At 33.4% G+C, this 27,893-nt stretch overlaps 1 protein-coding gene across 2 annotated transcripts in view; it reads left to right on the forward strand.

Moving 5' to 3' along the window:
• The window catches only part of LOC109067048 (ras-specific guanine nucleotide-releasing factor RalGPS1-like), a 107,190-nt gene that overhangs the window by 33,215 nt on the left and 46,082 nt on the right, over window positions 1–27,893 (forward strand). For both annotated transcript variants that reach the window (XM_042752212.1, XM_042752208.1), the window contains 3 exons: window positions 2,420–2,503; window positions 10,040–10,129; window positions 13,687–13,779. In XM_042752212.1, coding sequence (XP_042608146.1) covers window positions 2,420–2,503; window positions 10,040–10,129; window positions 13,687–13,779 — 267 coding nt within the window. The remainder of the gene's footprint in view (window positions 1–2,419; window positions 2,504–10,039; window positions 10,130–13,686; window positions 13,780–27,893) is intronic.

A 27,893-nucleotide genomic window follows, 5' to 3' on the forward strand; every position in this document is an offset into this window, starting at 1 on the left:
GTAAATAAGTAGAATGTATAAGTAAATAAATAAAAAATAAGTAATATAACTTACAGTATGCTGTATGTATACAAGTAATAAATAAAAAAAACATTTTACTGTTTTTTTGGGGGGGATATTTTACTCTATAAATATTATGAAGAAAAAAAGAAAATATATTTTGAACAAATAAATGAAGCCTATTTCAAGACCGTTTAAAAATTCATTTTTTATTTGATTTATTTTTATTTATTTATTTATTTATTGCATTGCCATGTTTTTCATGACCTTTTTAACACTAATTTCCCCCAATTCAGAATTTTATTTGTTGTATTGAATTTAATTTGTGCTGATTAATTAATATTTCCAGACAGAATGATTGTAAGTTGTATTAAGTAATGAAATATTTTTTTGTTTTTATTTTATCCATAATATTATATTAATATAATTAAATGTGTGTGTGTATTATTAAAAGTATTTTATTTTCTCTTCTTGAATGATAGCCTATAGCAAATTTTATATTTGAATTAAATTATTGTGTTTGATTATGATTAAAAACCCGATTAAGTAAACTATGTAGGACAAAAAGTGACATGTTTAAATGACTGTGATTGACTTTGTTTGATCGATCTCAGAAATGATTTCATTGTAGAAGTGGATTATTGCTACTTGTGCCTCATCTTGTCAGCCATAAATGCCACTGAAATGTTAAAATCCACAAGTCCACGTGGAGCAAGTGTTGGGACAGGAGAGACTGTATTGGGGCTTTCAGAATACCTACAGTGCCTCGCATCCACTTTACTGCCGGGCATTCTGGGAATGAAAGTCAAAAACGCAACCTTTGATCTCTCACATGTTTTCTTTTTAATTAGTTTGGTGCTTTGCAAGTGTTCACCGCGAGCTCTTACGGAGGGCCTAGGGCTCCTTCATGTCATCAAACACGTTTGTGTTCATTTTTTTTCTTTTCATCACTGACTTGAATGTCTTTTAACTGGCCAAACCCCCCCACCCCAAGCAGCTTTGAAAACTTTTATTTAGGGTTTTAGGAAATTGCCTGACGATTTTATGAAATATAACGTTTTCAGCAAAACCTCAATATGAGAGGTTCTGTTTTAATTGTACATATGTCATATTACGCATATGTGTCTCATTAGACAGCATATGTTCGGCTTCAAATGTTTATTTATTTAAGTCAGTGCAGACTAAAATCTTTTCAACAAATCTTTTGTGGAGCATCTTTTGTTTGTATGCCATTAATATAAAATCTGATTGGATGAGCCACGTTAAAAAAGTCATTGGAAAAACAGCCATGAAAAACAGACCTGCAGTGATTCCACATGAGTTTGAGTTATTAATCCATATCTACACTTTAGCTAATGATTCTCATGGTCTTATTTAGTCGTTTTCTTGTTTATTTATCTATTTATTTATTTATTTATTTATTTATCATTTTTTTATTTATTTTCTTATTTATTTTCCTATTTTCTTATTTATTTTTTCTTATTTTCTCATTTATTTAATTTATGTATTTTCTTATTTTCTTTCATTTCTCATGTTCTTATTTATTCATTTAATTCTTATTTACTTTTCTTTTTATTTACTTCTTTTCTTATTTGTTTATTTATTTCCTTATTTATTTTTCTTATTTATCTATTCTTTTCTTTTTTAGTAAGGTTAGACACTATATTAAATTTTATAATTGTGAAATTATATTTTATAACATTTATTTATTTATTTATCCTTTTTTCTTTGTCAGGGTAGACACCATATTAAATTTTATTACTGTGAGGGATAGACAGTCTGCTTAACAAGTATTGTTGTGTACCTAATGTCAATGCAAATGTTACGTCTTCTTAAAAATGCATGCAATGTTTAAACAGAGTCACAAAAATAAGTGACAATTAGCCTGTGCTGCGACCCTGAATAAAGACTGACCTGTGAGAGACATCTGGAAAGCGGCAGATCGTCGTTCTCTGTCTAATTGCCTCTTCTGCTCTGTGTTTTTGCAGCGTCAGTAATCATTTGTGACTGTATATAAATAGAGGATAATTGTGAACACATTAGTGTAGCTGAACTAACGGCTTGGGGGGGGGGGTGAGTGTTGAAAAAATAATCCGGACAATCTACATAATTATTGATTGACGGAGTGAACATGAGATCTTACACAAAGCTGAAAGAACATGAAATCATCACTTAAACAGTTTTCGGTTACACTTGGTTTAAATACAGGGGCTCCACAGTGTAATAATTCTGCTTCCACTTAAAGGCCTGCTGTCAGTCAGAGGCACTGTATGTTGTGCCTCCTATTGCCCTCAGTCATTTAAAAAAACACTTTTAAACCAAAGGAGGTTTAAAAAGTTTCAATCTTAAGAATGGAATAAATCCAAATTGACTCTATTTGCTGTCTTAATCGTGATTGTTTGTATCTGTTGTGTTGTAGGAGCTTGTTACCTGTGGCTGGAACAAAAAGGAGAAACACAGTTTGGCTCCTAATGTTGTTGCCATCACACGGAGGTTCAACCAGGTATGATGGATTTATTTTATTTTATTTTATTTTATTTTATTTTATTTTATTTTATTTTATTTTATTTTATTTTATTTTATTTTATTTTATTTTATTTTATTTTATTTTATTTTATTATTTTATTTTTTTTTTTTTGTTTATTTTATTTTATTTTATTTTTTATTTTTTTATTTTATTTTATTATTTTATTTTATTTTATTTTATTATTTTATTTTTTTATTTTTTTATTTTAAATTTTATTTTAAATTATATTTTATTTTTTAATCTGTTTTGTTTTTATTATGTTCTATTATGTGTTTTATTTATTTTATTTTGTTTGTTTTTTTACATTTTTTATTTAAAATGATTTTTTTTAATTGAAAATGTATTAATTTTATTTTATTATTTGTATTCATGTTGCATTAAGTTCTGTAATTAATTAATTAATTAATTTAATCATTCTACTATTGTCACTAGTGGTGCACACAAAATGAAACATTATATTATAGAATAATAATTATTATATCATATTATATTGCATATGCTTCAAAAGAAATCAAGAATCAAATCAAAATGTGTAGTTGTATAAAGATATAACTGTGTAGTAATATTAAGTCAGTAAAGCAAATCATTTAAAACAATTAAATCAGCTTGTAATAAAGACCCTGTATCAGACTGAAACAGACAATTTAATAAACACTGATATTGAATGATACTGATATGATGGAGGTATGTTTCGTCCATTGTTGTCATCCCAGTGAAGTGCTGCACTTATTCATTTATATATATTCATTTCATTTTCCAGATGTGAAGTGGATATTTAAAGTGTTTTTGGCTGGGATATAGCTGATATTGTGCCAGCAGACTGTGAACTGTGCCACACAACCATTATCAACCTGATAGCTCACAGCTTTAAGACTTAATATGTGCTGGAAATACTGTTAACAGCTCTCACATGGGCAAACATCCTTTCCTCTTCAAGCTCGAACTTTTCCACCTCTTTTCTCCAGTATAAGGAAAAACAGAGATGCGTGGTTGGCCAAGCGTTGCTGTGCTGTTACATTTAGACAACATTCATCTTGACATCTCTTATGCTGTTCACATAGGGCACATGCTGTTTAAACAAATTACCACTCCAACAAATCATTTACCACATCAACTAACAGCGACAATCACTTTCTTGTAAAGATACATGTGACAAATTATTAACACGGCTGTCCGAGTGGTTTTTGAGCTTAAATGAATAGTTCACCCATAAAATTCAAATTTGCTAAACATGTCCTCACCCTTCGGCCATCCAAGATTTATATGAGTTTGTTTCTTCATCAGATTTGTAGAAATGTAGCATTCCATCACTTGCTCAGCAATGGATGCTCTGCAGTGAATGGGTGCCAAACAGTCCAAACAGCTTGTAAAAACATCACAATAATCCACAAGTAATCCACACCACTCCAGTCCATCAGCTAATGTCTTAAGTTGCCAGAAGCTTCATGTTTGTAAGAAACAAATCCATCATTAAGATGTTTTAATTTTAAAATGCTGCTTCTGGCTAAAAATCCATAATAATGCTTCCTCCAGTGAAAAAGTCCATCCTCTGTTGTTCTCTCACATCAAAATCCTCCCACATTTTTTCTTGTAAATGATGCTTGATCTGTGCAGATTTCTCTCCTGATTCAGATCAGATGACTTTTTCACTGGAGGAAGCGTTATTATGGATAGAGGACTTTCAGCCAGGACGTTTTGAAAATAAAAATGTCTTAATGGTGGATTCGTTTCTCACAAACACACAGTTTTTCTCTTCACAAGACATTAACTGATGGACTGGAGTGCTGTGGATTACTTGTGGATTATTGTGATGTTTTTATCAGCTGTTTGGACTCTCATTCTGACGGCACCCATTCACTGCAGAGCATCCATTCGTGAGCAAGTGATGAGATGATAAATTTCTCCAATTGTTCCTATGAAGAAACTCATTTTTATTTTTTGGTGAAGCATTCCTTTAACGATTATTTGTTTTAATTCATCATGTTGAAATGTATCATGTAAAGGAACTCATTATGATATAAAGTTTTTCCATATAGTAGGAGGTGACATGTCAACATTATCCCTGTTTTTTACAGTATTTCTTCTAGTGAGTTCTTTTTGTGTGCAATTACATGGAGCCTTTTTTTAAATGTTTTGTTCTTCAGTCTTTTGCTTCAGTAGTAATACTGAACTCGCACGCCTCATAGGAAATATTTGTGGATTAGTTTTGTTCATGGAATACATTTTGACATTTAAAATGTTGTTTGTTATTCAAACGTGGTGTTGCTTTTGGATTGAAATGCTTAACGAACAGTTCATTGTAAAACCAGAAGGAAGTTTGGTTTCATGATAATTTAGAAACATTTGGCCATGAATTAATCTTAACTAAATTTGCGGTTTCAATGTAGTGCTTCCAGTTCTGCTTATTTATGAAGTTTGAGCCTGGAATGAATTCGATTTTAAATCCAAAACTTGATCAGATTAACTGGTTTCCCGATTCTTCATATTCAAGATTTTGTGAAAGTGCTATAAAAGTGCAAAGCAGACAGTAGATGACCCACTTTTACAATTATGGCTCATGTTAAATGAGACAATTTGTTCTAGCTTTTTAGCCAGGAGTGTGTGGAAATAACATAAATGCATCAGGTTCCCCGCTGCACATTTTCCCTTTGAAACGGTCGTAGCGTGTGCAACTCTCCTCAAAATCAGTCTCACACAATTCCTTCTGTCTTGGCTGTCGACGTTGTTGGTTTTATGACATCATTAAGCTGAACATGATGAGCTGGCTTCCAGACCATCGGAAAGATGGAGCGGCTTTGAGCCACATTTCTTGGCCACCCAAGAGTGTGTTTGGCTTTAAACAATGCTTGTTGTTTGATGTAGTATTTAGAGAGTGAGCAGTTTTGAATGTTTCATATATAGGTATAATTATGTATGTGAAATCACGCATCACTATTACATTGCTCATGTTACATAGTGATTTGAACAAACCTCTAACTCTAATGTCACACATTGGCTTGTCACTTAATCTGCATCATTTGTGGCATCGGGGTGACGAGTTTTGTGTGTTCAAGCAAGGCTGCATGATTAAAAGAAATGAAACCTTAGCGTGAGTTAACAGAAATAAAACCTTAATGTGAATTATTAAAATGTATTTAATTAAATAAATAAATAAATGTGCTGCATTTCAGAGTGAAGCATGTGTTCATTTACAAGCAAGCAGGTAATGATTCACCTGTGTTTTCAGCATCTCAGAGGCTCGGGTCCTAATATAAAATAAAAGTCTTAAAAACGTATTAAAATATTAAAATAAAATTATTATTATCATTATCATTATTATTATTAAATATAAGATTTTTTTTATTTTACAGTGAAATATAACAATAGTAATATTTATTTTGTTTGTAGCAATTTTTATATTTTTGTTTATTAGTAGGAACAACAACAGTTAATTTTTATTATTTTTTTTAACATTTAATACTAATACTATTATTATTATTATTAAATCTGTATTCATATATAATCACTAAATTTTGGCTAAATTTTGCAGGCCCATAAACTAGAACAGCAAACTGGATTTTTTGTTTGTTTGTTTGTTTTTAAGTCACATTTTACAATCACATGTAATGTAAAATAAATTATTATTATAAATTATAGATTACTATACAATTTTTTTTATTAAATATTAGATTTTTAATTATATAGTGAAATATTAAAATAGTATTATTTATTTATTTTTTAAGTAATGTTTATATTTATATTTCATAGTAGCAATAATAAGATTAATATTAATTATTGTTATTATTATAATACCCATATTGATACGTCATTACAAAATTTTGGCCGTATTGTGCAGCCCTGCAAACAAGTATCATTAAATCATAAATCACAATCACGATTTTACAGAAAAGTCATACAGCCCTACTCAAGAGCTCTGCTAAATCTCTAGTAGAGTTTGTCCATGTAATAAATCAGCTCTGTATTTTTAAAGAAATCAGGTGAGCAGGAACTGTACATGGAAACATTGTGCTCCATCGTCATGGCAACTGAGCAGAAACTTCGGCCTTCAAAACATTGTAGCGCTCTTTGCCAGTTCATTATTTATGGAGCGGTAACAGAAGCTTTCAGAGCCTTTTTGAAGGCATTATGGGTAGGAATGAACCAGATGAGCTCACCCTCTTTCATGAAGGGGGTCACAGCTCTACGCTGTGGTAAAACCCACTTTACAACCACTTTGGAAAAAGAACCATCATCTCCGAGCCAAGAAATGGAAGCGCTGCGCCCCGTTTCTTCACAGGTTTCTTTACCAACCAGAGCTCTTATAATGTGTAAATGATTTGATAATAAGCTATAGGCTATGACATCATTGCACATGACTTATCTAGCAAAGTAGCGTTCATATATTTTAACCTAACACAGCTGCCGCGCTCTGATATGCCTGTCCTGTTCCCTACAATTGCTGGAAAACTTGACTTTTTGGCCAACATCTTTGAAGCTCATTTTCTTTAGATCATAACTCATTGACTATGACTCAAACGTTGCGTGTTTATCTTAATAAAGATGACACCAAAGTGTCAGTTAACATTTATGAAATGAAGGAGGAGTAGCTTTTTTTCTGGCTCACACTACTTTTATTTTTTTTTATTTTTTGGAAATGAACCATAATATTTTTCTCTGGAATTGAACCCTTATAGGGTCTTAAAATCCGAGATAGCAAAAGAAAAGTTTAAGAACCAAAATCCTAAAGGATTCATGAATTACAGGCATGCCAACACACACACACACACACACACACACACACACACACACACACATATAAAGTGCTTTATTTCCTATTTTTGAGCCGCCACTATTGGCATATAATGCGACAAAGATTGCTAAAGTCAATATATTTTACTAGTAGACCTGCAAATCTCTGTGTAAAAACAACATAATGATGAAGTCCCCCATAGTGTATCACTTAGTGAATACATCCATGACATTTAATATTTGTCTTTCATTTCTATTTATGTTGGTCTTCTTACAGAAGTCTCTGAAATTTGTTTTGATTTGACACAGAATGACCCTGTAGTCACAAATATTTAAGTAATTTAAACCCATCTTTAATCAATTTCTTTTCATTATCAGACAGCGTTGGCTTCAAACAACATTCCCATTTAATGAATAAAGATGTCTGAAGCCTGTGCTCGCAGTCCCTCATACATCACATGTAGATAGCAAGGCAGCTCACTAGGATTTAAGAAACAGGGCTTGTACAGTATATTCTTAGATATTAATTCTAAAGCTGTGTGTACTTGATCAGTTTAATGTCTACTTTTAAGGATGAAACTCAGGGGCCAAATTTACAGTGCCCTTTTTCTCCATCATGTTGTGGAAGCTTTGACTTCCTGAGGGTCGATGGAAAAGACATCTTTTGCTTGGACGCTTCAGTCCATATATTCTTCGTTTGCAGATATATTTACTGTTCCTCGGAGAGTTCTGAGGTCATTTGTTGGTTGTGGACAAATTGACTGTTTTAGCCTATTTTTTTCTCTCTGATAAACCAGCAAAAATTCAGACAAAGATTTTCCACATTTTGTAGACTTTAGGATTTTGGACTCTTAATGTCTGCTTTTTAAACTTAATCTTAGATGTCTATACAGTTTTTATTATTAAATTGTGTCCAAGGAGATCCCAGTCCTGTTGCAGTGAGTACACAATAAAAGTTTTCACTCAGAAATTGCTAGTCAACTTCACAAATAAATACAAAGACACTGCAAGTAACACATTGAATTACACAAGAATATGTTAAGAAGAAAGACTCAAATAGTAATTTCTTGTAAACGGTTTTCCAATAATCTTTGTTTCATTTTCAATTTGCAATATTTTTTATACCTGCAATGACTCATTTTCTCCAAGAGTGCCAATTTCTTTCTTATTATTTGTCAGACATTAAATGGTTTCTGGAGTTTGATTCCCCTTGAGTGAAATATAATCAAGGCTGCTTTTGAGGAAATTGCTGAGGTTCGTTTCCTGACTGTTGTAACGGTTCCCTGAGGCCGAAATCTTAGACTGTTTACTATGGTCAGAATCATTCAGGCTTCATCTGCTTTCTAATTTTGTTATTTATTTATTTTATTTTTTTTATTTGGTATCTGCTTGCGTTGGAGTCTCTGCCAAGCGAAGTCTGTGCGCCCAGCGTTCTGTGTTTGCCGTACAATTATAATCAGAGCGAGTGTCTCATTTTTCACACATTACATAACAACACTTTTCCTCCATCTCAGTTATTTCCAGCATTTTTGTTTTTGTCTATCAGAAATGGGTTTTCCACAAGATATGGGTTGACTCCAGTTGAGTCATGAGTTTAAAAGATGAAAAAATTGACTTATTGCTGTCCTGTGATGTGACCTCAGCTGACCTCTGCTTTTCTGTCTCATTCTTAAGTCTGGTTTTCATATTTTGGTTTTGATTGTTCTTTTACTGAATTAATTATTATGTCATGATTTTAAATATATATATATATATATATATATATATATAATATATATATATATATATATATACACTACCGTTCAAAAGTTGGGATCAGTAAGACTTTGTATGTTTGTAATGGGAAGTCTCTTCTGCTCATCAAGGCTGCATTTATTTGATCAAAAATGCAAAAAACCTGTAATCTTGCAAAATGTTATTAGAATGTAAAATAATGGTTTCTATTTAAATACCCTTTAAAATATAATTAATATCTGTGATGCAAAGCTGAATTTCCAGCATCATGACTCCAGTATAAAAGTGTCACATGATCCTTCAGAAATAATTCTAATATGCTGATTTATTATTAGAATTATCAATTTTGGCAACAGCCAAATATTTTTTGGAAGCTGTGATACTTTTTTTCAGGATTCTTTGATGAATAATAAGTTAAAAAGATCAGCATTTATTTTAAATAGAAATCTTTTTTAAACAATATACACTACCATCAAAAGTTTGGGTGGGGTCAGTAAATTTTTTATTCTTTTCTTTTTTTTGAAAGAAATTAAACTTTTCATCAGCAAGGATGTGTTAAATTGATAAGAAGTGATAGAAAAGATTTATGTTGTTAGAAAAGATTTCTTCACAAAGAAGTCTTACTGATCCCAAACTTTTGAACGGTAGTGTGTGTATGTGTGTGTGTATATATATATATATATATGTAATATAAATATAGATATATATTATATTATATATATCTATAATATATATATATATATATATATGTGTGTATATTTATTTATTTATTTTTTTTTTTTTCTGGAATATTTCAGTTTGTTTTTTTAATGTATATATTTGTATTTATACCCTGAAAACATGCTAAAACCATGCTAAAAACCACCTCAAAGTCATGCAAATAAATGCATGTTAGCATCATAGTGGTAACTTTTGTGCAATCCAGCACCAAAAATGTATGACATGCTCATTTTTTTCAGCCATGTTTACTAAACATTAGTTTTTGGTTTTCGGTTTTATTTATTTAATTTTTTATTTTTTTGCACATAAACATTTCCCTCATCTCTTCAGGTGAGCTTCTGGTTGGTACGGGAAATCCTGACCGCTCAAACCCTGAAGATCCGTGCCGAGATCCTGAGCCACTTCATCAAGATCGCAAAGGTACATTAATGAACAGCTCTTTACAAAATCATATTCTTATTGTATCAATAAAAACAGTACTACTATTAGGAAAGATCACTAATCTGCCTGTTGCAAGTGCATCATTCTGTATGTATGATGATGTGTGATGATTTCCCATCATGCGTCTTTGAAGACAGCATTTTTGGAACAGTCTATGATGCCTTAAAATACTGTCTATGTAGGCAGCACACTATAAATTGGAACAGATCTAATGAGCAATCAGGGCTTTTTTATCTACTGGATTAGATATTCTGTAGAAATTTAAACTAATGATGCCGAATCGCTCCAGTTGTATCGTGCTAGAATAAAGCTGGATGTTTGTGAGTCTGTCCAACTTTGACGGTTCACCTCATTAGTGTGCATTACTACAGAGGGATTTTCATACAATATGTTCCTGCTTTGAAATGAGGTCAAATTGCACATTAAATAATCAACAAAGCATTATTATTTAGTTTTATTATATAAGCATGCATCGGTTTTCCTTCAAATTTCGATTACTTTACACAAAGATCTTAATGAAGTCAAGCCAGAGCTGAAATTTGCAATATATAGAATGTGTTTTTAATAAATACACTTTTTTCCATATGTTTTGCTATTCATTTTTCATATTCATTAGCAACTATATGGTTTGGAAACCTTTAGTCACACTATAGAAATGCTCCATTAGGGTTAATGTATTAGCAGCAGTCATTTTTATATGCTTCTCTTATTGATTTAGATCCTTGCACTTTCTTTGCTATACGCAGCAGTGCTCAGTCTAAAAATATCAGTCCCCTGTTCATATTCATACTCTTTCTGGCCATAGTTCCTCAAACATGACGCGGTACTGTTTAGATGTACTTTGAAATGTTCTTCCTCATTTTGCTGATTTAAAAACTGCAACAGTTGCACTAAAGGCTGGTATAAATTTATATTAAAGGTTATCGTACAGTTTAAAGGAATAGTTCACCCAAAAATGAAAATGTGCTGAATATACTCGCCCTCATGCCATCCAAGATAATGATGAATTTGTTTCTTCATCTGAACAGATTTGGAGAAATGTATCATTCCATCACTTGCTCATCAATGGATGCTCTGCAGTGAATGGGTGCCGTCAGATTGAGAGTCCAAAAAGCTGATAAAAACATCACAATAATCCACAAGTAATCCACAGCACTCCAGTCCATCAGTTAACATCTTGTGAAGTGAAAGCTGCATGTTTGTAAGAAACAAATCCATCATTAAGACCTTTTTAATTCCAAAACATTGCTTCTGGCTAAAATATGAGTCCCCTATCCATAATATTGCTTCCTCCAGTGAAAAAGTCCATCTGGTCTAAATCAGGAGAGAAATCTGCACAGATCAAGCACCGTTTACAAGCCAAAACAGCTCTAAACAAATATATGTGTGGATTTTGATGTGAGAGACCAACAGGAGATGAACTTTTTCACTGGAGGAATTTATGGTTATGGACTCGTATTTTAGCCTGAAGCGACAGTTTAAAGTTAAAATATCGTAATGATTTATTTGTTTCTTACAATCACGCAGCTTTTGTCTTCTCGAGACATTAACTTGTGGACTGGAGTGCTGTGGATTACTTGTGGATTATTGTGATGTTTTTATCAGCTGTTTGGACTCTCATTCTGACGGCACCCATTCACTGCAGAACATCCATTGGTGAGCAAGTGCTACATTTCTCCAAATCTGTTCTGATGAAGAAATAAACTCATCTACATTTTGGATGGTATGAGGGTGATTAAATTTTCAGCAAGTTGTCATTGTTGGATGAACTATTCATTTAAAAGTTGCATTTGCAATTTTCTCAATGTGTTTTCTTTTATCACAGTTGTATATACTGATTCTAAAACTTTATTATTTTTGAAATCCGCTAGTGGCCCAGCAATTGCACACTTCACTTTTAATGCAATTGAACACGCAGTACGAAGAGTTTGGTTTTGTTTTTCATCTTGAATTTGATAATTACTCCGTCAAATGTTAGCCCACCCTTCATCTGGATAAAGACGCTGTACTGTCTTCATCTCAGTAAACTCATCAAAACAAGCCACGTCAGTGAAGCGGCTGGAATATCATCCTTCAGAAATCTCATGACTAAATCTCAGAGGAACACTTGCTGACAGAACAAAAGCTGAAAAAAAAAACAACAACCTCAGATTGTAGTCATCATGTGTCATGGCTCATGGAGTGGATCCGGGTGTGCCAAATTTGCTGAAGTGAGCATAAAGAAGTTTTCCATCATTCTAGAGTTTTTTGGGCCTTCATTGTAGGAGTAATGATGAAAGCAGGTCTGTATCTTACTTTTAGTGGACAGCATCCAATCAGAGAGCAGTAAAGGGAGTTTTGAGTGTGGGCGATAGCTGTGACATCATCTAACCTAACAAACAGACAGTAGTACATGTCTGCTTCATTAGAAGTGCATTTTCTGTGTTTTCACAAATTGCAACCCAACCATTTCTAAAGTGAGAATTTTCATTACCTACGCTTGATAGCAAAACATGATAAGATGCAACCAGTAAAATGGGAGCGATTGCCATATAAATTTACTCTTTCACTGCAAACAAATATTTTCTTCTTCTGTGTTTTGTCTGGTTTACCATTACAAGTATCTAAACATTCTTAAGTCTAGATATTATTACTTGAAAAACAAAATGATATAACGGGTCAAGTCAAGTCACCTTTGTTTTTATAGCAGGTTATACAATACTGAATGTTTCACAGTTACAAAAAGTAACTGCATTTAAAACAATAAAAAATGTCTGTCGATGGAGGAAGATTTTTTATTTTTTCACTTTTTACTATTTTTTTCTTTATTTTAGTGAAATTTTTTGCAAACAAATTTATCAAAATAAAGTGAGTTTTTGCGTAAAACAAGAAAAAATATATGTCAGTGGGTTCAAAAAAATAAACTTGTTTTCTCTTTGAATTAAGTTAATTTTTCTGACCCCATTGGCAGATTTTTCTCCTTTTTCCTCACTTAATTTTTGTCTCTTTTAAATATCTTAACCCTCAGGTTCAAGTCATTTCCAGATTTTCTTTTTTTCCACCAAAGATAGTTAAAGTTATTGTATTAAATATTTGATTCATTCTTTTTTGTCAGCTTGTTTTGTGTTTGTTTTTTGAACAGTGATCGTAGGCCTCATTGATTTGAGCTCATGCAACCCAGTTTTTGCCAAAATTATCCACAAATAATGCTTTTTTCACTCAAAAACTAATTGATAAAATATTAAAACCATGATTTGGTGATAATATAGTATAATGAGAGATTTACAAGCTTGATTTTTAAACCTGCAACACTAAATAAGGTAAAGGCTTTTCAGCACAGCACAAGAGTTAAGTACTTTTACTTCTGAAGTAAATGTTTCTTTAAATGATTTAAGAATGTTTAGTTTTGGAAAATCAGATGAAATGCTGAGGAAATTGAGGAATACATCCTTTTTTGCTGTTGACTCTCTCTTGTGTTTTAAACACCCTTTTTGTGGTTTGTGCATTGAGTTTTCTCAACTGTATAGCAATTCATCACTTGCTTTCTATGTCTGCAGAAACTTCTAGAGCTGAATAACCTTCATTCTATGGTGTCCGTGGTGTCTGCATTGCAAAGCGCTCCCATCTTTAGGCTGAGCAAGACCTGGGCGGTAAGAAACACTCAACATTTACACACATTTGCCAAGCTGTCTGAATGACAAAACCCAAACCTGCACTCTAAAGGGCGTTTCACACTGAGCGCGATGACAAAAAGTGAGGTGAATCGCAGACTTACGGTGCTTTCACACTGAGCATGAAGTGATTGATCGCCTTCAGCTAATACACGCATGCACGCCGACTTGCTTTTTTTTTATAATGATTTTTTTATTATTTATGTTTTATCATATTACGCTTAATGTTTTTCCTCAAAAACCCACTTTAAACCTTAATTGAGTGCTTGTAATAACTTCCGATTGGGATCTGAAGTGGATTTTGATTCTATAATCAGCAGACACGCACTCTTTGTGTTTTATAATGGATTGAACGCTACACCCACTTATCATTTGTCATAAACATCCTTTATTGTTATAAAAATACCATGAGCTGCATAAAAAACACATACAGAAAATATATCATCATAATCATATGTCTATTTGCATTCATATTTCATGTGTAGAAAAATGTTTCTCACAATTGTTTTTGAATATACGGCAGGGCAGGAGATATGACATTCTCATCGGTTGTGAAAAGGCCTTAAGGAGCATTATTTTTTTTAATTTACTTTATTTAATGAATCGGAGACTGTCCTTAAGGAACGGTTCGGTCAGATTCGGCTCACTTCTGGGAATGGTTTTGTCTCCACAGTATAGTGAAATAAAGCCAGACTCATCACAGACCTCAACCCTTTGGCTGCTTAATCATAATGTCTGAATTATACAAGCGTGTTGCTCATACATCACGATAATTACAAATTTCCTCCACTCTGCCCACTTAGTCCTGTAATTATTTTCCCATGCTCACTTTGAAACGGATGGTTTTTAACATCAGCGTCTGTCGTTTAAAATGGAAAGTTACTCTTTAAAATCTAACTTTGTGGAATGAAGCGTGGAATCCAAACATGGCACTTCTCTCATTCTACCGTCACCTGTATGATTTTCAATAAGTGTAGATTGCAGAAAACATTAGTCATAACTAGTGATGATCCCAAATAAAAAATTTTTGAATGAGATCAAAGTTCTGAAGAAACTGGGATGAAAACCGAAAGCAAAAAAACGGTAATTTTAAAGTAGCCGCTATTTGTGATAAAATATGTTTATTTGTTATGGGGTGGAAAGATTTTTTAAAATGTTTTTGAAAAGATCTCTAATGCTCACTAAAGTTGCAAAAAAAATATAATAATATTGTGAAATATTATTACAATTTAAAATAACTGTTTTCTCCTTCAGAAATCATTGTAATAGGCTGAAACATTTCTGATTATTATCAGTGTTGAAAACAGTTGTGATGCCTCGTGTTTGTGGGAAAAAATGAAAAGAACAGAATTGATTTAAAATAGAAATCTTTTGCTACATTTGTAAATGTCACTTTTGATCAATTTAATGCATTCCTGCTGAATAAAAGTATTAATTTATTTTTAAAATATATTACTGACCCAATACTTTTGAACGATAGTTTAAACAAACTGCATAAATCTCTTATGAAAGCTCAGTTAATGTACAATATATTGTCATCCACACCAAAGAAGGATGAACTGAGACAATTTCACTGTATTTTGCAACATTTCCTTAAATGTGTTTTTGTTCTGCAAGATTTGTATTTCTTGGATTTTTATTCACTTGCATCAGATTAAAACATAACAGGGAGGATTGCATCAGACTGCCATTCTTTACAGTATTGCGTTAAATCATGACAAGACATCCCATTTTGGTGTTCGCATCAAATTAAATTTACACAAAGAAGTTTTATATACATAGAAAGCACATTAAAAGCAAGTAAAGTGCCTAATTAAATGTGAATTAATGTGAAAATAAAATGTCAAAATATGGGTGAAATAATGTTCCATCTTTATTCAGCAAAACAGATATATTTATGTAAAAATAAAACAACACCTGGCCTGTACTTATTAAAATATATAAAAGAAATGTGATTAGACTAAATTTAATTATATTTTTAAGTGATTCAGATGTTTTTATGTAAAAATAAAACAACATCTGGCCTGTACTTTAAATGATTAAAAACTAATATTTTTGGGTATTTTAATAAATATTGTTATTGTTTTTATATGTATGTTTGTTAGATTTTTGGTGTATGAGCTACTTTTACACTGAATGACATTTTAGTAGGAGTCTTTTGTCTAGGTTAATCATGGTAAACTGTATGATAGTCAGTAATTTTTATTGTAATAAACATTTATTGTTTTGATGCTTGAAACCCCCCTTACGTCTTTGATGCATGTATTAAATATGAAGTCATACATTATGTTAACAGTTTCCAAAAGTTCGGGCCAAAACTGGATGAAAAAAGTTTATTTATCAATTTTTTTTCTTGGTTTTTAAGTATTTGATAAGTTTGACCGCTTGATTGTGTCCAGTTAAGTGACGGATGTCTGATAATGCTGTTCTTTCTGCCACTATCGATCAGGATGATCATGACAACAGCCAGCCTTCACACTTGAACTTTCCACTCCAGCATAGAACCCAAAAACACTGAAGATTCTTTTTTTCATCCCTTTTTTTTTTGCCACCGTTTGTAGTAGAAGTCAAGAAATGACTGTTTAAAGCCACTACGCTGGGTCACGGCAGTGACATCCAGTGCTTTTGTTTGAGTCTGGAAGCATACAGGAGGTTTAGAGGTTGAGGACTGAACGTCGGGGTGTTTTTTTTTTTGGCACTTGTTGTTGTTTGATCTTATTATTCTTGTTTTAGGCCAGATGACCACTTCCCGGTTTAGAGTTGAAAATGGAGAGAAAGCTCTTAGAGGGTTCATCATTTGAATAATTTCCTGCACTTTATGGAGTACTTGAGTTTTTTTAAAATTATGCTGCCTCAGCCTGCCTTCAAATGCAGGATGTGTTCCAGCATCCGAATTGAACTTGAATGAAAACCTCTTTAAGTGACCCCGCCGGTTTGTGCGGCTCCTTCCACTCTGATTTCATTTGTGCACTTTCATTCAATGAACAGTATTGCCTTTGAAGTACTTGATTGAGTTTGTCTAAAAACCTGTTTAGTCATGCATTTAGAGTTGCTTACACTGTTAAAGAGTTGGATTCTCATGCTAAGCATGGACAAAGTTATAAAAAACATTTAGGACATTTGACAGAGTATTTCTGTGCCTAAAATCTTACTTCCGGGTTCGTACGAGTTTGGGAGAGTTTTCTCCGATCATGGCTCTTCATGACGTAGACGAGGGTGGAACTCCTTATATGGGCATTTCCCCGGAAGAGCGCACCCGTGCACACGTCGACATCAGAGCTTCATCGGCGGAGTGCTGACGGGACCTTGGAAGCAACCATTGTAATGAGCTTCATCCGCAGCTGTGCTGCACGTGGATACAGTCTGTTTTTCCCGGGTCAGCAACGGAGTTACTCAAATGGTTAAAGAATATGCTTTGGAAGATATAATTTTTTTTTAACGTAAAGCTGAATTTTAGTAGCCAATAGTACAAATATACCTGTGTGTGTGTGTTTTTTTCTAAAGACAAAAAGAAACAACCATAATTAGGTGCAGTATATTCTGCTTCAGAATTTTGTTTAATAAAATACTTTGTAATAATTGTTTACATTACTAGCAAATTCTATTTTTTTAACGTATTTTATAAATATACTACCTATTTTTTTCTGTGCAGTATATTTATAAAATACATAGAATATTTATAATCGTTTAATTATAGTATACTTACAATCAACATTTCTCTCACTCCATCTGCCTTCTTTTATTTTTATATTGCTTGATGTTGTATGATTACTAATATGATATTAATATGATATTTTACTGAAGTTTTCTATTTGATTATGTTATTGTGAAAGCTTGGTTCTGCCACTGGATAAAACAATTTTTTTTTAAAAAAGTAAACTTTATCTCACAGCCCTTTTTTTTCCCCCCCTTGCAATTTAATCGTTTTTTTTTTTTTTTTTTTTTTTTCAGAATTGTGATATATAAACTTGGAATTGCATGAAAAATTTTCAGTTTATGTCTTGCAATTGTGACTTTTTTTCCTCATATAAAAACTTGCAATTGGGCTTCCATATGTTATTGCCTTAAAATTTAGCCAAAAGATGTTTTTTAGGTAACATTACACTGCCTCTGTTTTTGAAACAATGCTCAGCTCACTAGATTTGGACCATTTTGGATTCGTTTGTCTGATCCATAATGTGTTTTAAACTCAGTGACTCTTCAAAATGCAGTGTTTTTGCTATCCCGTTAATGATTTTTAGCTGCTGGTTTAGTTCAGTGATACTTACCTCTGTGTTGGCTGTGGATGATGCCAAGATCAACTCTGCAGGCAGGTTTATGGCCCTGTCCGTCCACCCTTAGAGGAACACCAGGGACACTTTGTCCTTTAAAAGCCGTTCCACAGCCATCAAGAAGGTCCGTGGCGCCGGAGGTTTGGCGTTGGTCAAGGTGACGTGGATGGGAGGTATTCATTTATGTACAGCTTAAGAAATATGAACGTATCAGATATAATGTGAATCCTAGATTTATGCATATAATTCGCAAGGGATTACACATTAATTATGATGTCAAGGGAACAACAACAAAAAAATGGCTTAATGATTAATTGCTGTTCAAAATCTCATGGCCATGACTGTATACAGTACAGTAGATGAAGATAAAGATGATGTCACACAGCAAAATTATATTAGTAGCATGTGCAAAGGCAAGCATCACTGATGTTGCTGCTCATTCTTGCACTATGATCTCACCAGATGTGATGCATCAGTTTTCAGGGAAAAGTAATTAATCTGTCCACACTTAAAGGGAAATTCCACCCAAAAATTAAAATTGTTATCATTTACTCACCCTCATTCCTCAATTTGATTAATGCCTCATGAAAAAAAAACATTTAATTAATACTTTTATTCAGCAAGGATGCATTAAATTGATCAAATATGACAGAACAGTCATTTATAATGTTACAAATAGTTTCTCTTTCAAATAAATGCTATTCTTTTGAACTTTCTATTCATCAAAGAATCCTTAAAAATAAAATGTATCGCGGTTGAAATGTTTCTTGAGCAGCAGATCAGCATATTAGATTTCTGAAGACACTGAAGACTGGAGGAATGATGCTGAAAATTCAGCTTTGATCACAGCAATAAATTACATTTACAATGTATGAAAATAGAAAACCGTTATTTTAAATGGTAATAATATTTCACAATATTAATGTTTTAACTCTATTTTTGATCAAATAAATGCAGCCTTGGTGAGACTTTTTTCCAAAACATTTATAAATCTTACCACCCCCAAAATTTTTAACAGCATTTTATGAGTAACAGCTTTTTAATGTTCTATTTATATATTAATATTCTATAATATTTTTCTCTTGCAATATCACTGCACCCATTTATCAGTAAGTGACTCTAAAGATTAATGTAAACTTATTTATCCCATGTCTTTTAATGTTGCTGTTAATAGCAAACACATTTTAATTGATTGACAGAAGTATTATTTTAGTATTATGTATATGCTTTTGTAGTTTTTAATAATATTATGAATTATTTTCTAGTTTAATTTTTAGGAATTTTGTCTCATGCTTTTGTCTTTTTGTTAGTTGTTTTATATATTTAATATATATGTGTATGAAATAAGTTAACAAAAATGGCTTTTAACATTTTTAATTCTAATTAACGGTGATAACCCTGACTGACAGCCCTACTTTAGCTTTTTAGCTCAGTATATTGTGTCTGGTTTGAACTCAGTGTTATGATTAGTGATTTAAACACTAATGGCACGTATTAAACTGGCTTGTAACTCGTCACACACCATGTGTACTACATGAATGATACAAAAAAAGTTTACGGCCCATCTGCAGGTCTGAGCTGGATGTGATTTGACTCTACTAGTATATTGAAAGTAGCCCAGGTCTAATTGGTCTTCAGGGACCAGTAGTGCTTGTTTTATCCCCTAGTTACCAGCAACCGATGTGTCTTTCCTTACACCTGCTCTCTCAGCCAGAGACCTCCGGATGCTTTTGCCAGGTCCTGCACACATTTTCCCGCTCTGTCACTCCATTATAGCTCTTTATAGCACAGAACAGGAGCTTATTCAGTGGCTTTGTTTCAAAAGGGTAATTTCAATCCCTACTGTTGTTTAAAAAAGTAATGTCAAACGCAGAAGAAAGATTATCCAGTGTTCTCCGGTAGGATTAGCCTGTCGTTCGAGCTTTTCAGCAGCTGGCACTGAGAAAATTGATTTGAATCGCAGATTGAGAAAATACTGGCTAATATTCGATGTTAGGCATGCGGAAACCACCTGAAACATGCTATATATCTGCTTTCAACACCCTAAAGCCCAGAACTACCGCTAGCAAAACCGTTTTCCAAAACCCTGATTTAGATGAGCTCTGACTTTTACCAGAAGATACTGTTAGCTGCATTACAGGCTTCATTGATGGGAAGGTCAGAGTTCTGTGGACATTAGTTTTATTTATTTATTTTTGCATGCAAAAACAGATGGTCCCACGATTGTGGTTGATTCATCAATGAAGGCTTAACCTCATAAGCACCAGTTATATCCTGGCAGACAGCTTGGAGATCTGCGAAGTATCTTTTGATGGTAGCACAACATGCAGTATGCAATACTTGTATTTAGGATTGCAACAGAGACTTTGCATGCACTTGTTTTACTATGAATGGGAGAAAGTGCAACGCGCAATATGGCGGAACATATCCCGCTTTCTAAATAAATTGGCCTCTAAGTAAACTAATTTTTCTCAAAAGGGACTTTGGCCACAACCAGGGATATGGATAGCCTGCATGGATTTACTGCAGTGTATGAGAAACACCAAATTCTCTAAAACTGTGACTAAACAGTGTTTAAACCACACAGTGTGACAGCAGAGCAGGACTTTCACCGTTTCTTTTCATTTGTCCAGTGATTTTTTTATTAAAAAGTTTGTTTGATTATTTGAAGTATCCTTCCAATGTGAGCCTGTTTACAACAGAATTAAAAAAAATTAAAAGGTAATTGTGAGTTTATATCTCAAAATTCTGTCTTTTTCAAGATGAAAATTCAGAATTGTGTTCAGAAATAAATCTAAACACAAGAAAAAGTCAGAATTGAGATAAAAAGTCACAATTTTTTTTTTTTTTTAATCCTGTGGCAAAATTCCAAAACTCAGAATTGCAAGAAAAAAAGTCAGAATTGTGAGTTAAAAAGATGTATTTTCTTTTTCTTTCTTTCTAAACATCATTTTCCAAAACTTTCAGATAAGTTTTTTTGAAGCCCATATTTAAAGATTGTACTCTTTTAAAATTCCTCTGAACTGCTTTTTAACAATTTCTTTAAATTCTGCCGCTTTACATTCATATTCAAATTGCAATTCTGCATACAGTTTGTGATCCAAAATCAGGAACTGAACTGTAATTTAAAAGCCTTTCGCAAATTAAATTTTGAATGGAAACATATGCAAACAGATGATTTATGAGCATGGTGATGATGTCAGTCTTCATCCTGCACTGCTCTCTCTCTCATCTGGACACGTCTGTGAGAATGCGCTTTGTTTTTTTTGAACAACAGCCCGGCATTCAGCTCCATTTTTTGACACGCAGCTCCGGGCTGATATCCTGAACTGCTCAATGAGCAGCTGGACTCTAGACTTCCTGTCAGGCAGATGTCAGGTGGTCAGACTGGGCAGTAAGACCTTCTCCATACTGACAGTCCACTCATACTCTTTATATGGCCGCATGAAGACCACACAAACTCTGCATCTAAATCCAGTTGTCAATTCAGCATTTAGTGCTTAATCCTGTTCTATACACACACAGCTCAGAAACACTTAATAAGGCATTGCATGTAATATTACATTGGTTAAAAATAGCGGATACTAAATGTGCAAGATGGTATCAAACATCGTAGTTTTGAGATTGAGTTGTGTTCCATACACACTTGAAATGATATTTAGGGGATTCACTCCCATATTTAAATGGTGCCTTAGTCTCAACATCATCATCAGATTTAAAAATTCAAATCATTAAATTCCACTTCCTGTCATTCTAATTCAAATTTCAAATCCTATCCGGCATGTTGTAACCAGTTCAGTTCAAATCCACACTGTACGGGAATTGTACTGGAACTAATTCTTCAGCTCTGAATACTGCACAAGCCTGCTTTCCGAGCAGAAAGCTAATCTTGTATCTGATCTTATAATTGGAGAGATGATTTCTTGGACCTGAAAGCACTTTGGCTTTTTAATTGACAGACAATCAAATCTTTATTTCAGAAGCCTGGTTTGTTCCATTGAGACGTTACACTGGCTGTTAATCCATCTGACAGTGTTTCCGTTAATCGTCTCGCTGGCGTGTCTGCTTTCATGTGCCATGGTGGAATAAACCCTTTTCTGCCAGGATTCCTCCTGTCAGTTCTTCCCCGTGTTAAACGTTCATGATTACGGTGGGAACAGGCATCTGTGAGGCATGTAATGACATAAACCATTTGTTCTAGTCTGTTAAATAAAAACGCATGCAAATTTTTACAAGTCATTCTCAATTGCTTTTAATATCCTGATATTTGGACACAGTCGAAGAATGTGGGTGAATCTCACGAAGCCTGTCCAAAAATGTTCCAGTTATATTTCAGCCCGAAAACACAAGTTAAAAAAAAAAAATTGCAGAAGAAATATTAATGCTTTTTTGAGGATTATCATACAGAGATTAGTTTATCTCTGAATGTGCTGCAAGTTTAATGGGAATCTGTGTCCTAGGTTTATATCAGATCGCCATATGTGACAAAATAATTGCAATAGTCATGCAGCACTATATATAAGTAATTTGAAAATGAAAACAATCACCATAAAACACAGTGTTCAGTTTTTTAATAAATATTCAGTATTTTATCTATTTACTGGCCATTAAATGACATCTGAGTCTGTTTAATTAGTCATTCTGTCTACCTATTGTCTGACTAATTATCTAATTAGTTCCCTTTGTTTGGTTCATGTTTATAAGCCTTCGGTTCTCCTTGATCTGTTCTCGTTTGTAGTATTGTGATTTTCTCCTGTGTTTACCCAGTTTCCTGAGGACTTGAGATTAAAGTATATTCCCTGGAACTGTTTCTCATTGATAAAGTTACTCCAAAACCACATTTTGTAACTATTATGTTTTTTTTTGTTATAGATTATTTATCTAAATATTATATTATATTATATTTACATATTATATTATATTATATTATATTATATTATATTATATATATTATATTATTATATTATAACCACATTTTGTAACTATTACATTACATTGCATTACATTGCATTGCATTATCGAGGTTTATACATCATCTGAAAGCTGAATAATAAGCTTTCCATTGATGTAAGGTTTGTTAGGAGGACAATATTTGGCCGAGATTCAACTATTTGAAAATCTGGAATCTGAGGGTGCAAAAAAATCTAAATATTGAGAAAATCGCCTTTAAAGTTGTTCAAATGAAGTTCTTAGCAATGCATATTACTAATCAAAAATTAAGTTCGGATATATTTACAGTAGGAAATTTACAAAATATCTTCATGGAACATGATCTTTACTTAATGTCCTAATGATAAATAATCATTTTGACCCATACAATGTATTTTTGGCTATTGCTACAAATATACCCCAGCGACTTAAGACTTAAGGTTTTGTGCTCCAGGGTCATATTATATTATATTATATTGTATTATACCCCTGTTGTTTTGTATTTTATTTTTTTTGATTGAGTGTCATTTTATTTTATGTTATTTTGTTTCATTGCATTGTATTGCATTTGTTTTGTTTTAATTTTGAAATGAAATATTTGTACATTTTCTTGACCCATTTCCTGAGATTAGATGACGTTCGAAACAATGAATTTTATTAGCTGATTTTAGCCCGAGTAGTGAAATACTCATAAATATAATGATAGCTCAATATATTAAAATATTTTAGGTCATGTTGTTTATTGATATTACGTTGTCTTTATAACAAAGTTTTTGTCGTAACTGCAGCTCTCAAAGCAAATGACACTGCTCCAAGTTCCAAATCAGAAATTAATTCATTTGTCATCGTTTCTGTTCTTGTCGTTTGTGGTTACGTGTGTTGAAATCATTTGTGTCTCTTTTTCCAGTATGTCCGTAGTTCATGTAAGCATATCTGACGACTCCAAGCAGTGAGGCCTTGTGTGTGTTTGTGTACACACCCGTGTTTCCTATAGGTCTCGACCGCTTCCTCTTCCATTGCAATCCATCCGTATTCTCAGAGGAAATCATACGCCATCCCTTCCCCACCTCACGCAGATTCATCCATCACATTTTCATCAACATCCATCAAATCTGCTCACCACAAACGTGAAACATGACACAGTCTCTTCTTACATATCTCATGCCGCTGCCAACTATAACATTAAGATGCTGACTGTCCCGATTTTATATCCCATTCCATATTCCACTTTATCGGCTCACTCTAAGTTTCCATGCTGGGTGAGTTGAGTTACTGTATGTCTTTATGGCTTTGGTCCTCAGCTTGCTTTAGCTTTAGTATCTGACGTCCATCTAGCTTAGTCTCAAATCCTACCATAAAACATTCCTATGCATCCTCTAAAAGGATGTTTGTCAGCTTGCATGTTAGGAAAGAGTCGTGTCAGTGTGGAGTGATATACAGTATTAGCAGGCTGTCTGAACATGAACTTAAGGAAATTTCCTCTTGTGTAGTAGTTTCTTCCACCAGTCCTACTGCGTGCCTTGTATATCCATGTAATTGACATTTCCAGCTACCATATGAAGACTTTATTTTGTATTACAGTACTTAAACTTTGCACAATCATAGCTATTACTATTATCCATACTAAAGCTTAGTCATTAGAACAAACCTTACTCATGGTTTCTTCTGAAAATGTTAAGATGTGTTCCTGTAGCTCAAACAGTAAAAGCCCAGGGAATGCATGAACTGATAAAATGTAAACCTTGAATGCAATGTAAGTTGCTTTAGATAAAGATGTGTGGTAAATGAATAAATCTGAATGTCATAGTCTGGTTGGATGTCTAAAACGAAGTCTAAAAATAGTGGTGTTTCTCTGGTTGGCCATAACCATTTAATCTGCCTGTATCAAAAACCATCACTTAAATTAATTTTCAAACAAATTTTTTCAATCTATGTGTTTGTACAGCTGTTTTTTGATTGAATACCTTGACTAGCGTCTTGATGTTTCCTTGTCAAAGTCTTGAGCTCAAGTGCTCCACAGTTCTGTGTTTTGCCCACAGTTTTCAGCAGCAGTCAGTGGAAACAAAAAATTCAGTCACTTCTACACAGGGATGCACGATAAATATCGGCACGATTTAATGCGCATCTCATCAGTAAAGCAGTTAATCTCTACACGAGCATGCTTTCACATGGAGCAGCATTTATTACACAGAGCCGTTGTTCACTGACAAGCTGTGCAAAACATGCGCAAAAGATGACTGTGGTTTTGCGCAGCTTGTCAGTGAACAACGGCTCTGTGTAATAAATGCTGCTCCACATGAAAGCACGCACGTGTAGAGATTAACCGCTGATTACAGAACCGGCTTTACTGACGAGATGCGCATTAAATTGTGCCAATATTTTTTGTGCATCCCTATTTCTACACTACCATTCAAAAAATGTGTAAGATTGATTGATTTATATTCAGCAAGGAAGCATGACATTAAAAAAAAATGTATGTCACAAAAGATTTATTTCAAATAAATGATGTTCTTTTGAGTGTTCAGTTCATCAAAAAAATCCTGAAATCCTGACATTCAACATTGATAATTATCAGAAATGTTTCTTGTGCAGCAAATCAGCATATTAGAATGATTTCTGAAGGATCATGTGACACTGAAGACTGGAGTAATGCACCACATGAATTACATTTTAAAACATATTCTTACAGAAAACAGTTATGTAAAATTATAATAATATTTTTTTTAAATTCTTTTTGTTCAAAAAAATGCAGCCTTGCTGAGCATAAGAAACCCCTTTCAAAACATTACTGTATATTTTTTTTGTATATTTTTTCAATATATGTGTTTGTACAGCTGTTTTTTGATTGAATACCTTGACTAGAGCCTTGATGTTTCCTTGTCAAAGTCTTGAGCTCAAGTGCTCCACAGCTCTGTGTTTTGCTCACAGTTTTTAGCAGCAGTCAGTGGAATTTCAAATGTGTCTATTTCTTCCCATCATGAGGTATTTACCACTGCAAATGTACAAGCCTTTAGCATTGTCCCCCAGAGTCTCATAAACCAATGAGATCGCGGCTTCCATGAGCTCATGGCGTGACCAGCCACAGTCATTATTAATGAGGCACATGTATGGAGACCCAAGTGTCTCCTGAGTTTTGCACCACATGCCGCTTTGGTTTTGGAGTTGTGGGTTGTATTTTGAAACAAGCTGGGTGGGCAGAGGTACAGTATAAACTATTAAACCTATTGGGAAAACGAAGCCAGGATGTTTAGATGTTTTGCAATAGTTTGGTTTTCATTTTCTTCTCTGATATTGTAGCACTTGCACAGTGGAGGAATGACATGTTTTTCACTGTCAATTAATGATCATCATGCATCACAATCTCCAAAAGAGACAAATCTGATGAATTTTATGTTCACATGCTTGCACAGCGCTAAGCTTTGAACCAAGATGGTTACCAAATAGCAGCTTTATCTTAAGGACAGTTTCACCCAGATTTACCATACAAATGACTGACTATACTGCAGATCTTAAGGGCTTCATCCTCCAGAAATGGAATGCATGAGTGTTTTTAGAGTGTGTGTAGCGCAGGTCAAACTCAGGGCATGACCGCTAACAGCTGTGAAGTCTAAAAGAAGCATCAGAAAACAGTTGGTCTGATGGTTTCCCTCCACAGGTTGTTCATTCACTCGGGGGACGGGCTGCTAAAAACTGTTTGTTTGTATTGTTCGGCGCATTGAGAAGGTCCCTTTTTATAATCCACCAGCTGTGCTTATTCACTCTGTGCGACTGGAAATGGGCATTCGGGTCAATTTGACCCACATTTGATTTTTAAACCGTTTGAGATGCTGGTTGAACTATTTGGTGGTTCTTATATTTTATGACTTTCTCATTTAGGGTCATGAACGTGCATGTAGTTTCAACACAAATTTGCTTTGGAAAGACAACAAATTTTGCTTAAATCAATCATGTTAGAGGTCAAACTGACCTCCATTGGTTTCCAAGCAGTTTGCCAAAAAAAATCAATGCTTTGAAAAACAACAATGTGTCTAGTTAAAAAAAAAACTGCAAACCTTTTGCCAAACATAAAAAAATGAATCGCATGACAGCTTATGAAACTCAGAGTACACGAAATTGAAGACTTGTCTTCTGAATCATCCAAAGAGAATTCACTATTTCTTCATCTGTTTGAGTTTCACTGTCAGAAAGAAATCTGTGAAAGAATGTTTTTGGTTGATGGTTTGTTTTAGTCTCTGTAAACCTACAATAAAGTTTTTAGTTTTTACATGATTCTTTCATGTTTTTCGGTATTGATTTTTGGTGAATTGCATGAAACCCAATGGCAATTCACTTGCACAAACCAAGTACCCAGAGTTTTATTGGAAAAAGAGGGTAAAATCTTTGGTAACCTGCAGTCCTCAGCCACTCACTTCCGTTTAATCAATGTAAATGGGCATGAAGCTCCAAAACAGACACTGAAAAGAAGTCAGTGTTCACTGAAAATCGATTGACTGGTGTCGGATTTACTTTGAAACAATTTTCACTCAGAAATTGCTATTAAATTTCACAGATAATTAAAAAGAAAAGGCAAGTAACATTGAATTAAATAAAGAACTTTGATGTAGAATGTAAAACATTCAATTTTACAATTTTGAGAAATCATTTTTACTGCATACTTTAATGCATTGAATGGAATCTGTTCCTGTGGCTCAGTGGTAGAGCATTGTGTTAGCAGTGCAAAAGGTCATGGGTTCAATTCCCAGGGAACACACATACTGACAAAAAAAAAAAATGTATAACCTGAATGCACTGTAAGTCGCTTTGGATAAAAGTGTTTGCTAAATGCATAAATTTAAATATAAAATGTCCTAAATGGAGCTCTTTTTGACAGCTGTGAACAATCATTAGTTAAAA

This window comes from Cyprinus carpio, chromosome A5 (assembly GCF_018340385.1).
Source record: "Cyprinus carpio isolate SPL01 chromosome A5, ASM1834038v1, whole genome shotgun sequence".
NCBI lineage: Eukaryota > Metazoa > Chordata > Actinopteri > Cypriniformes > Cyprinidae > Cyprinus > Cyprinus carpio.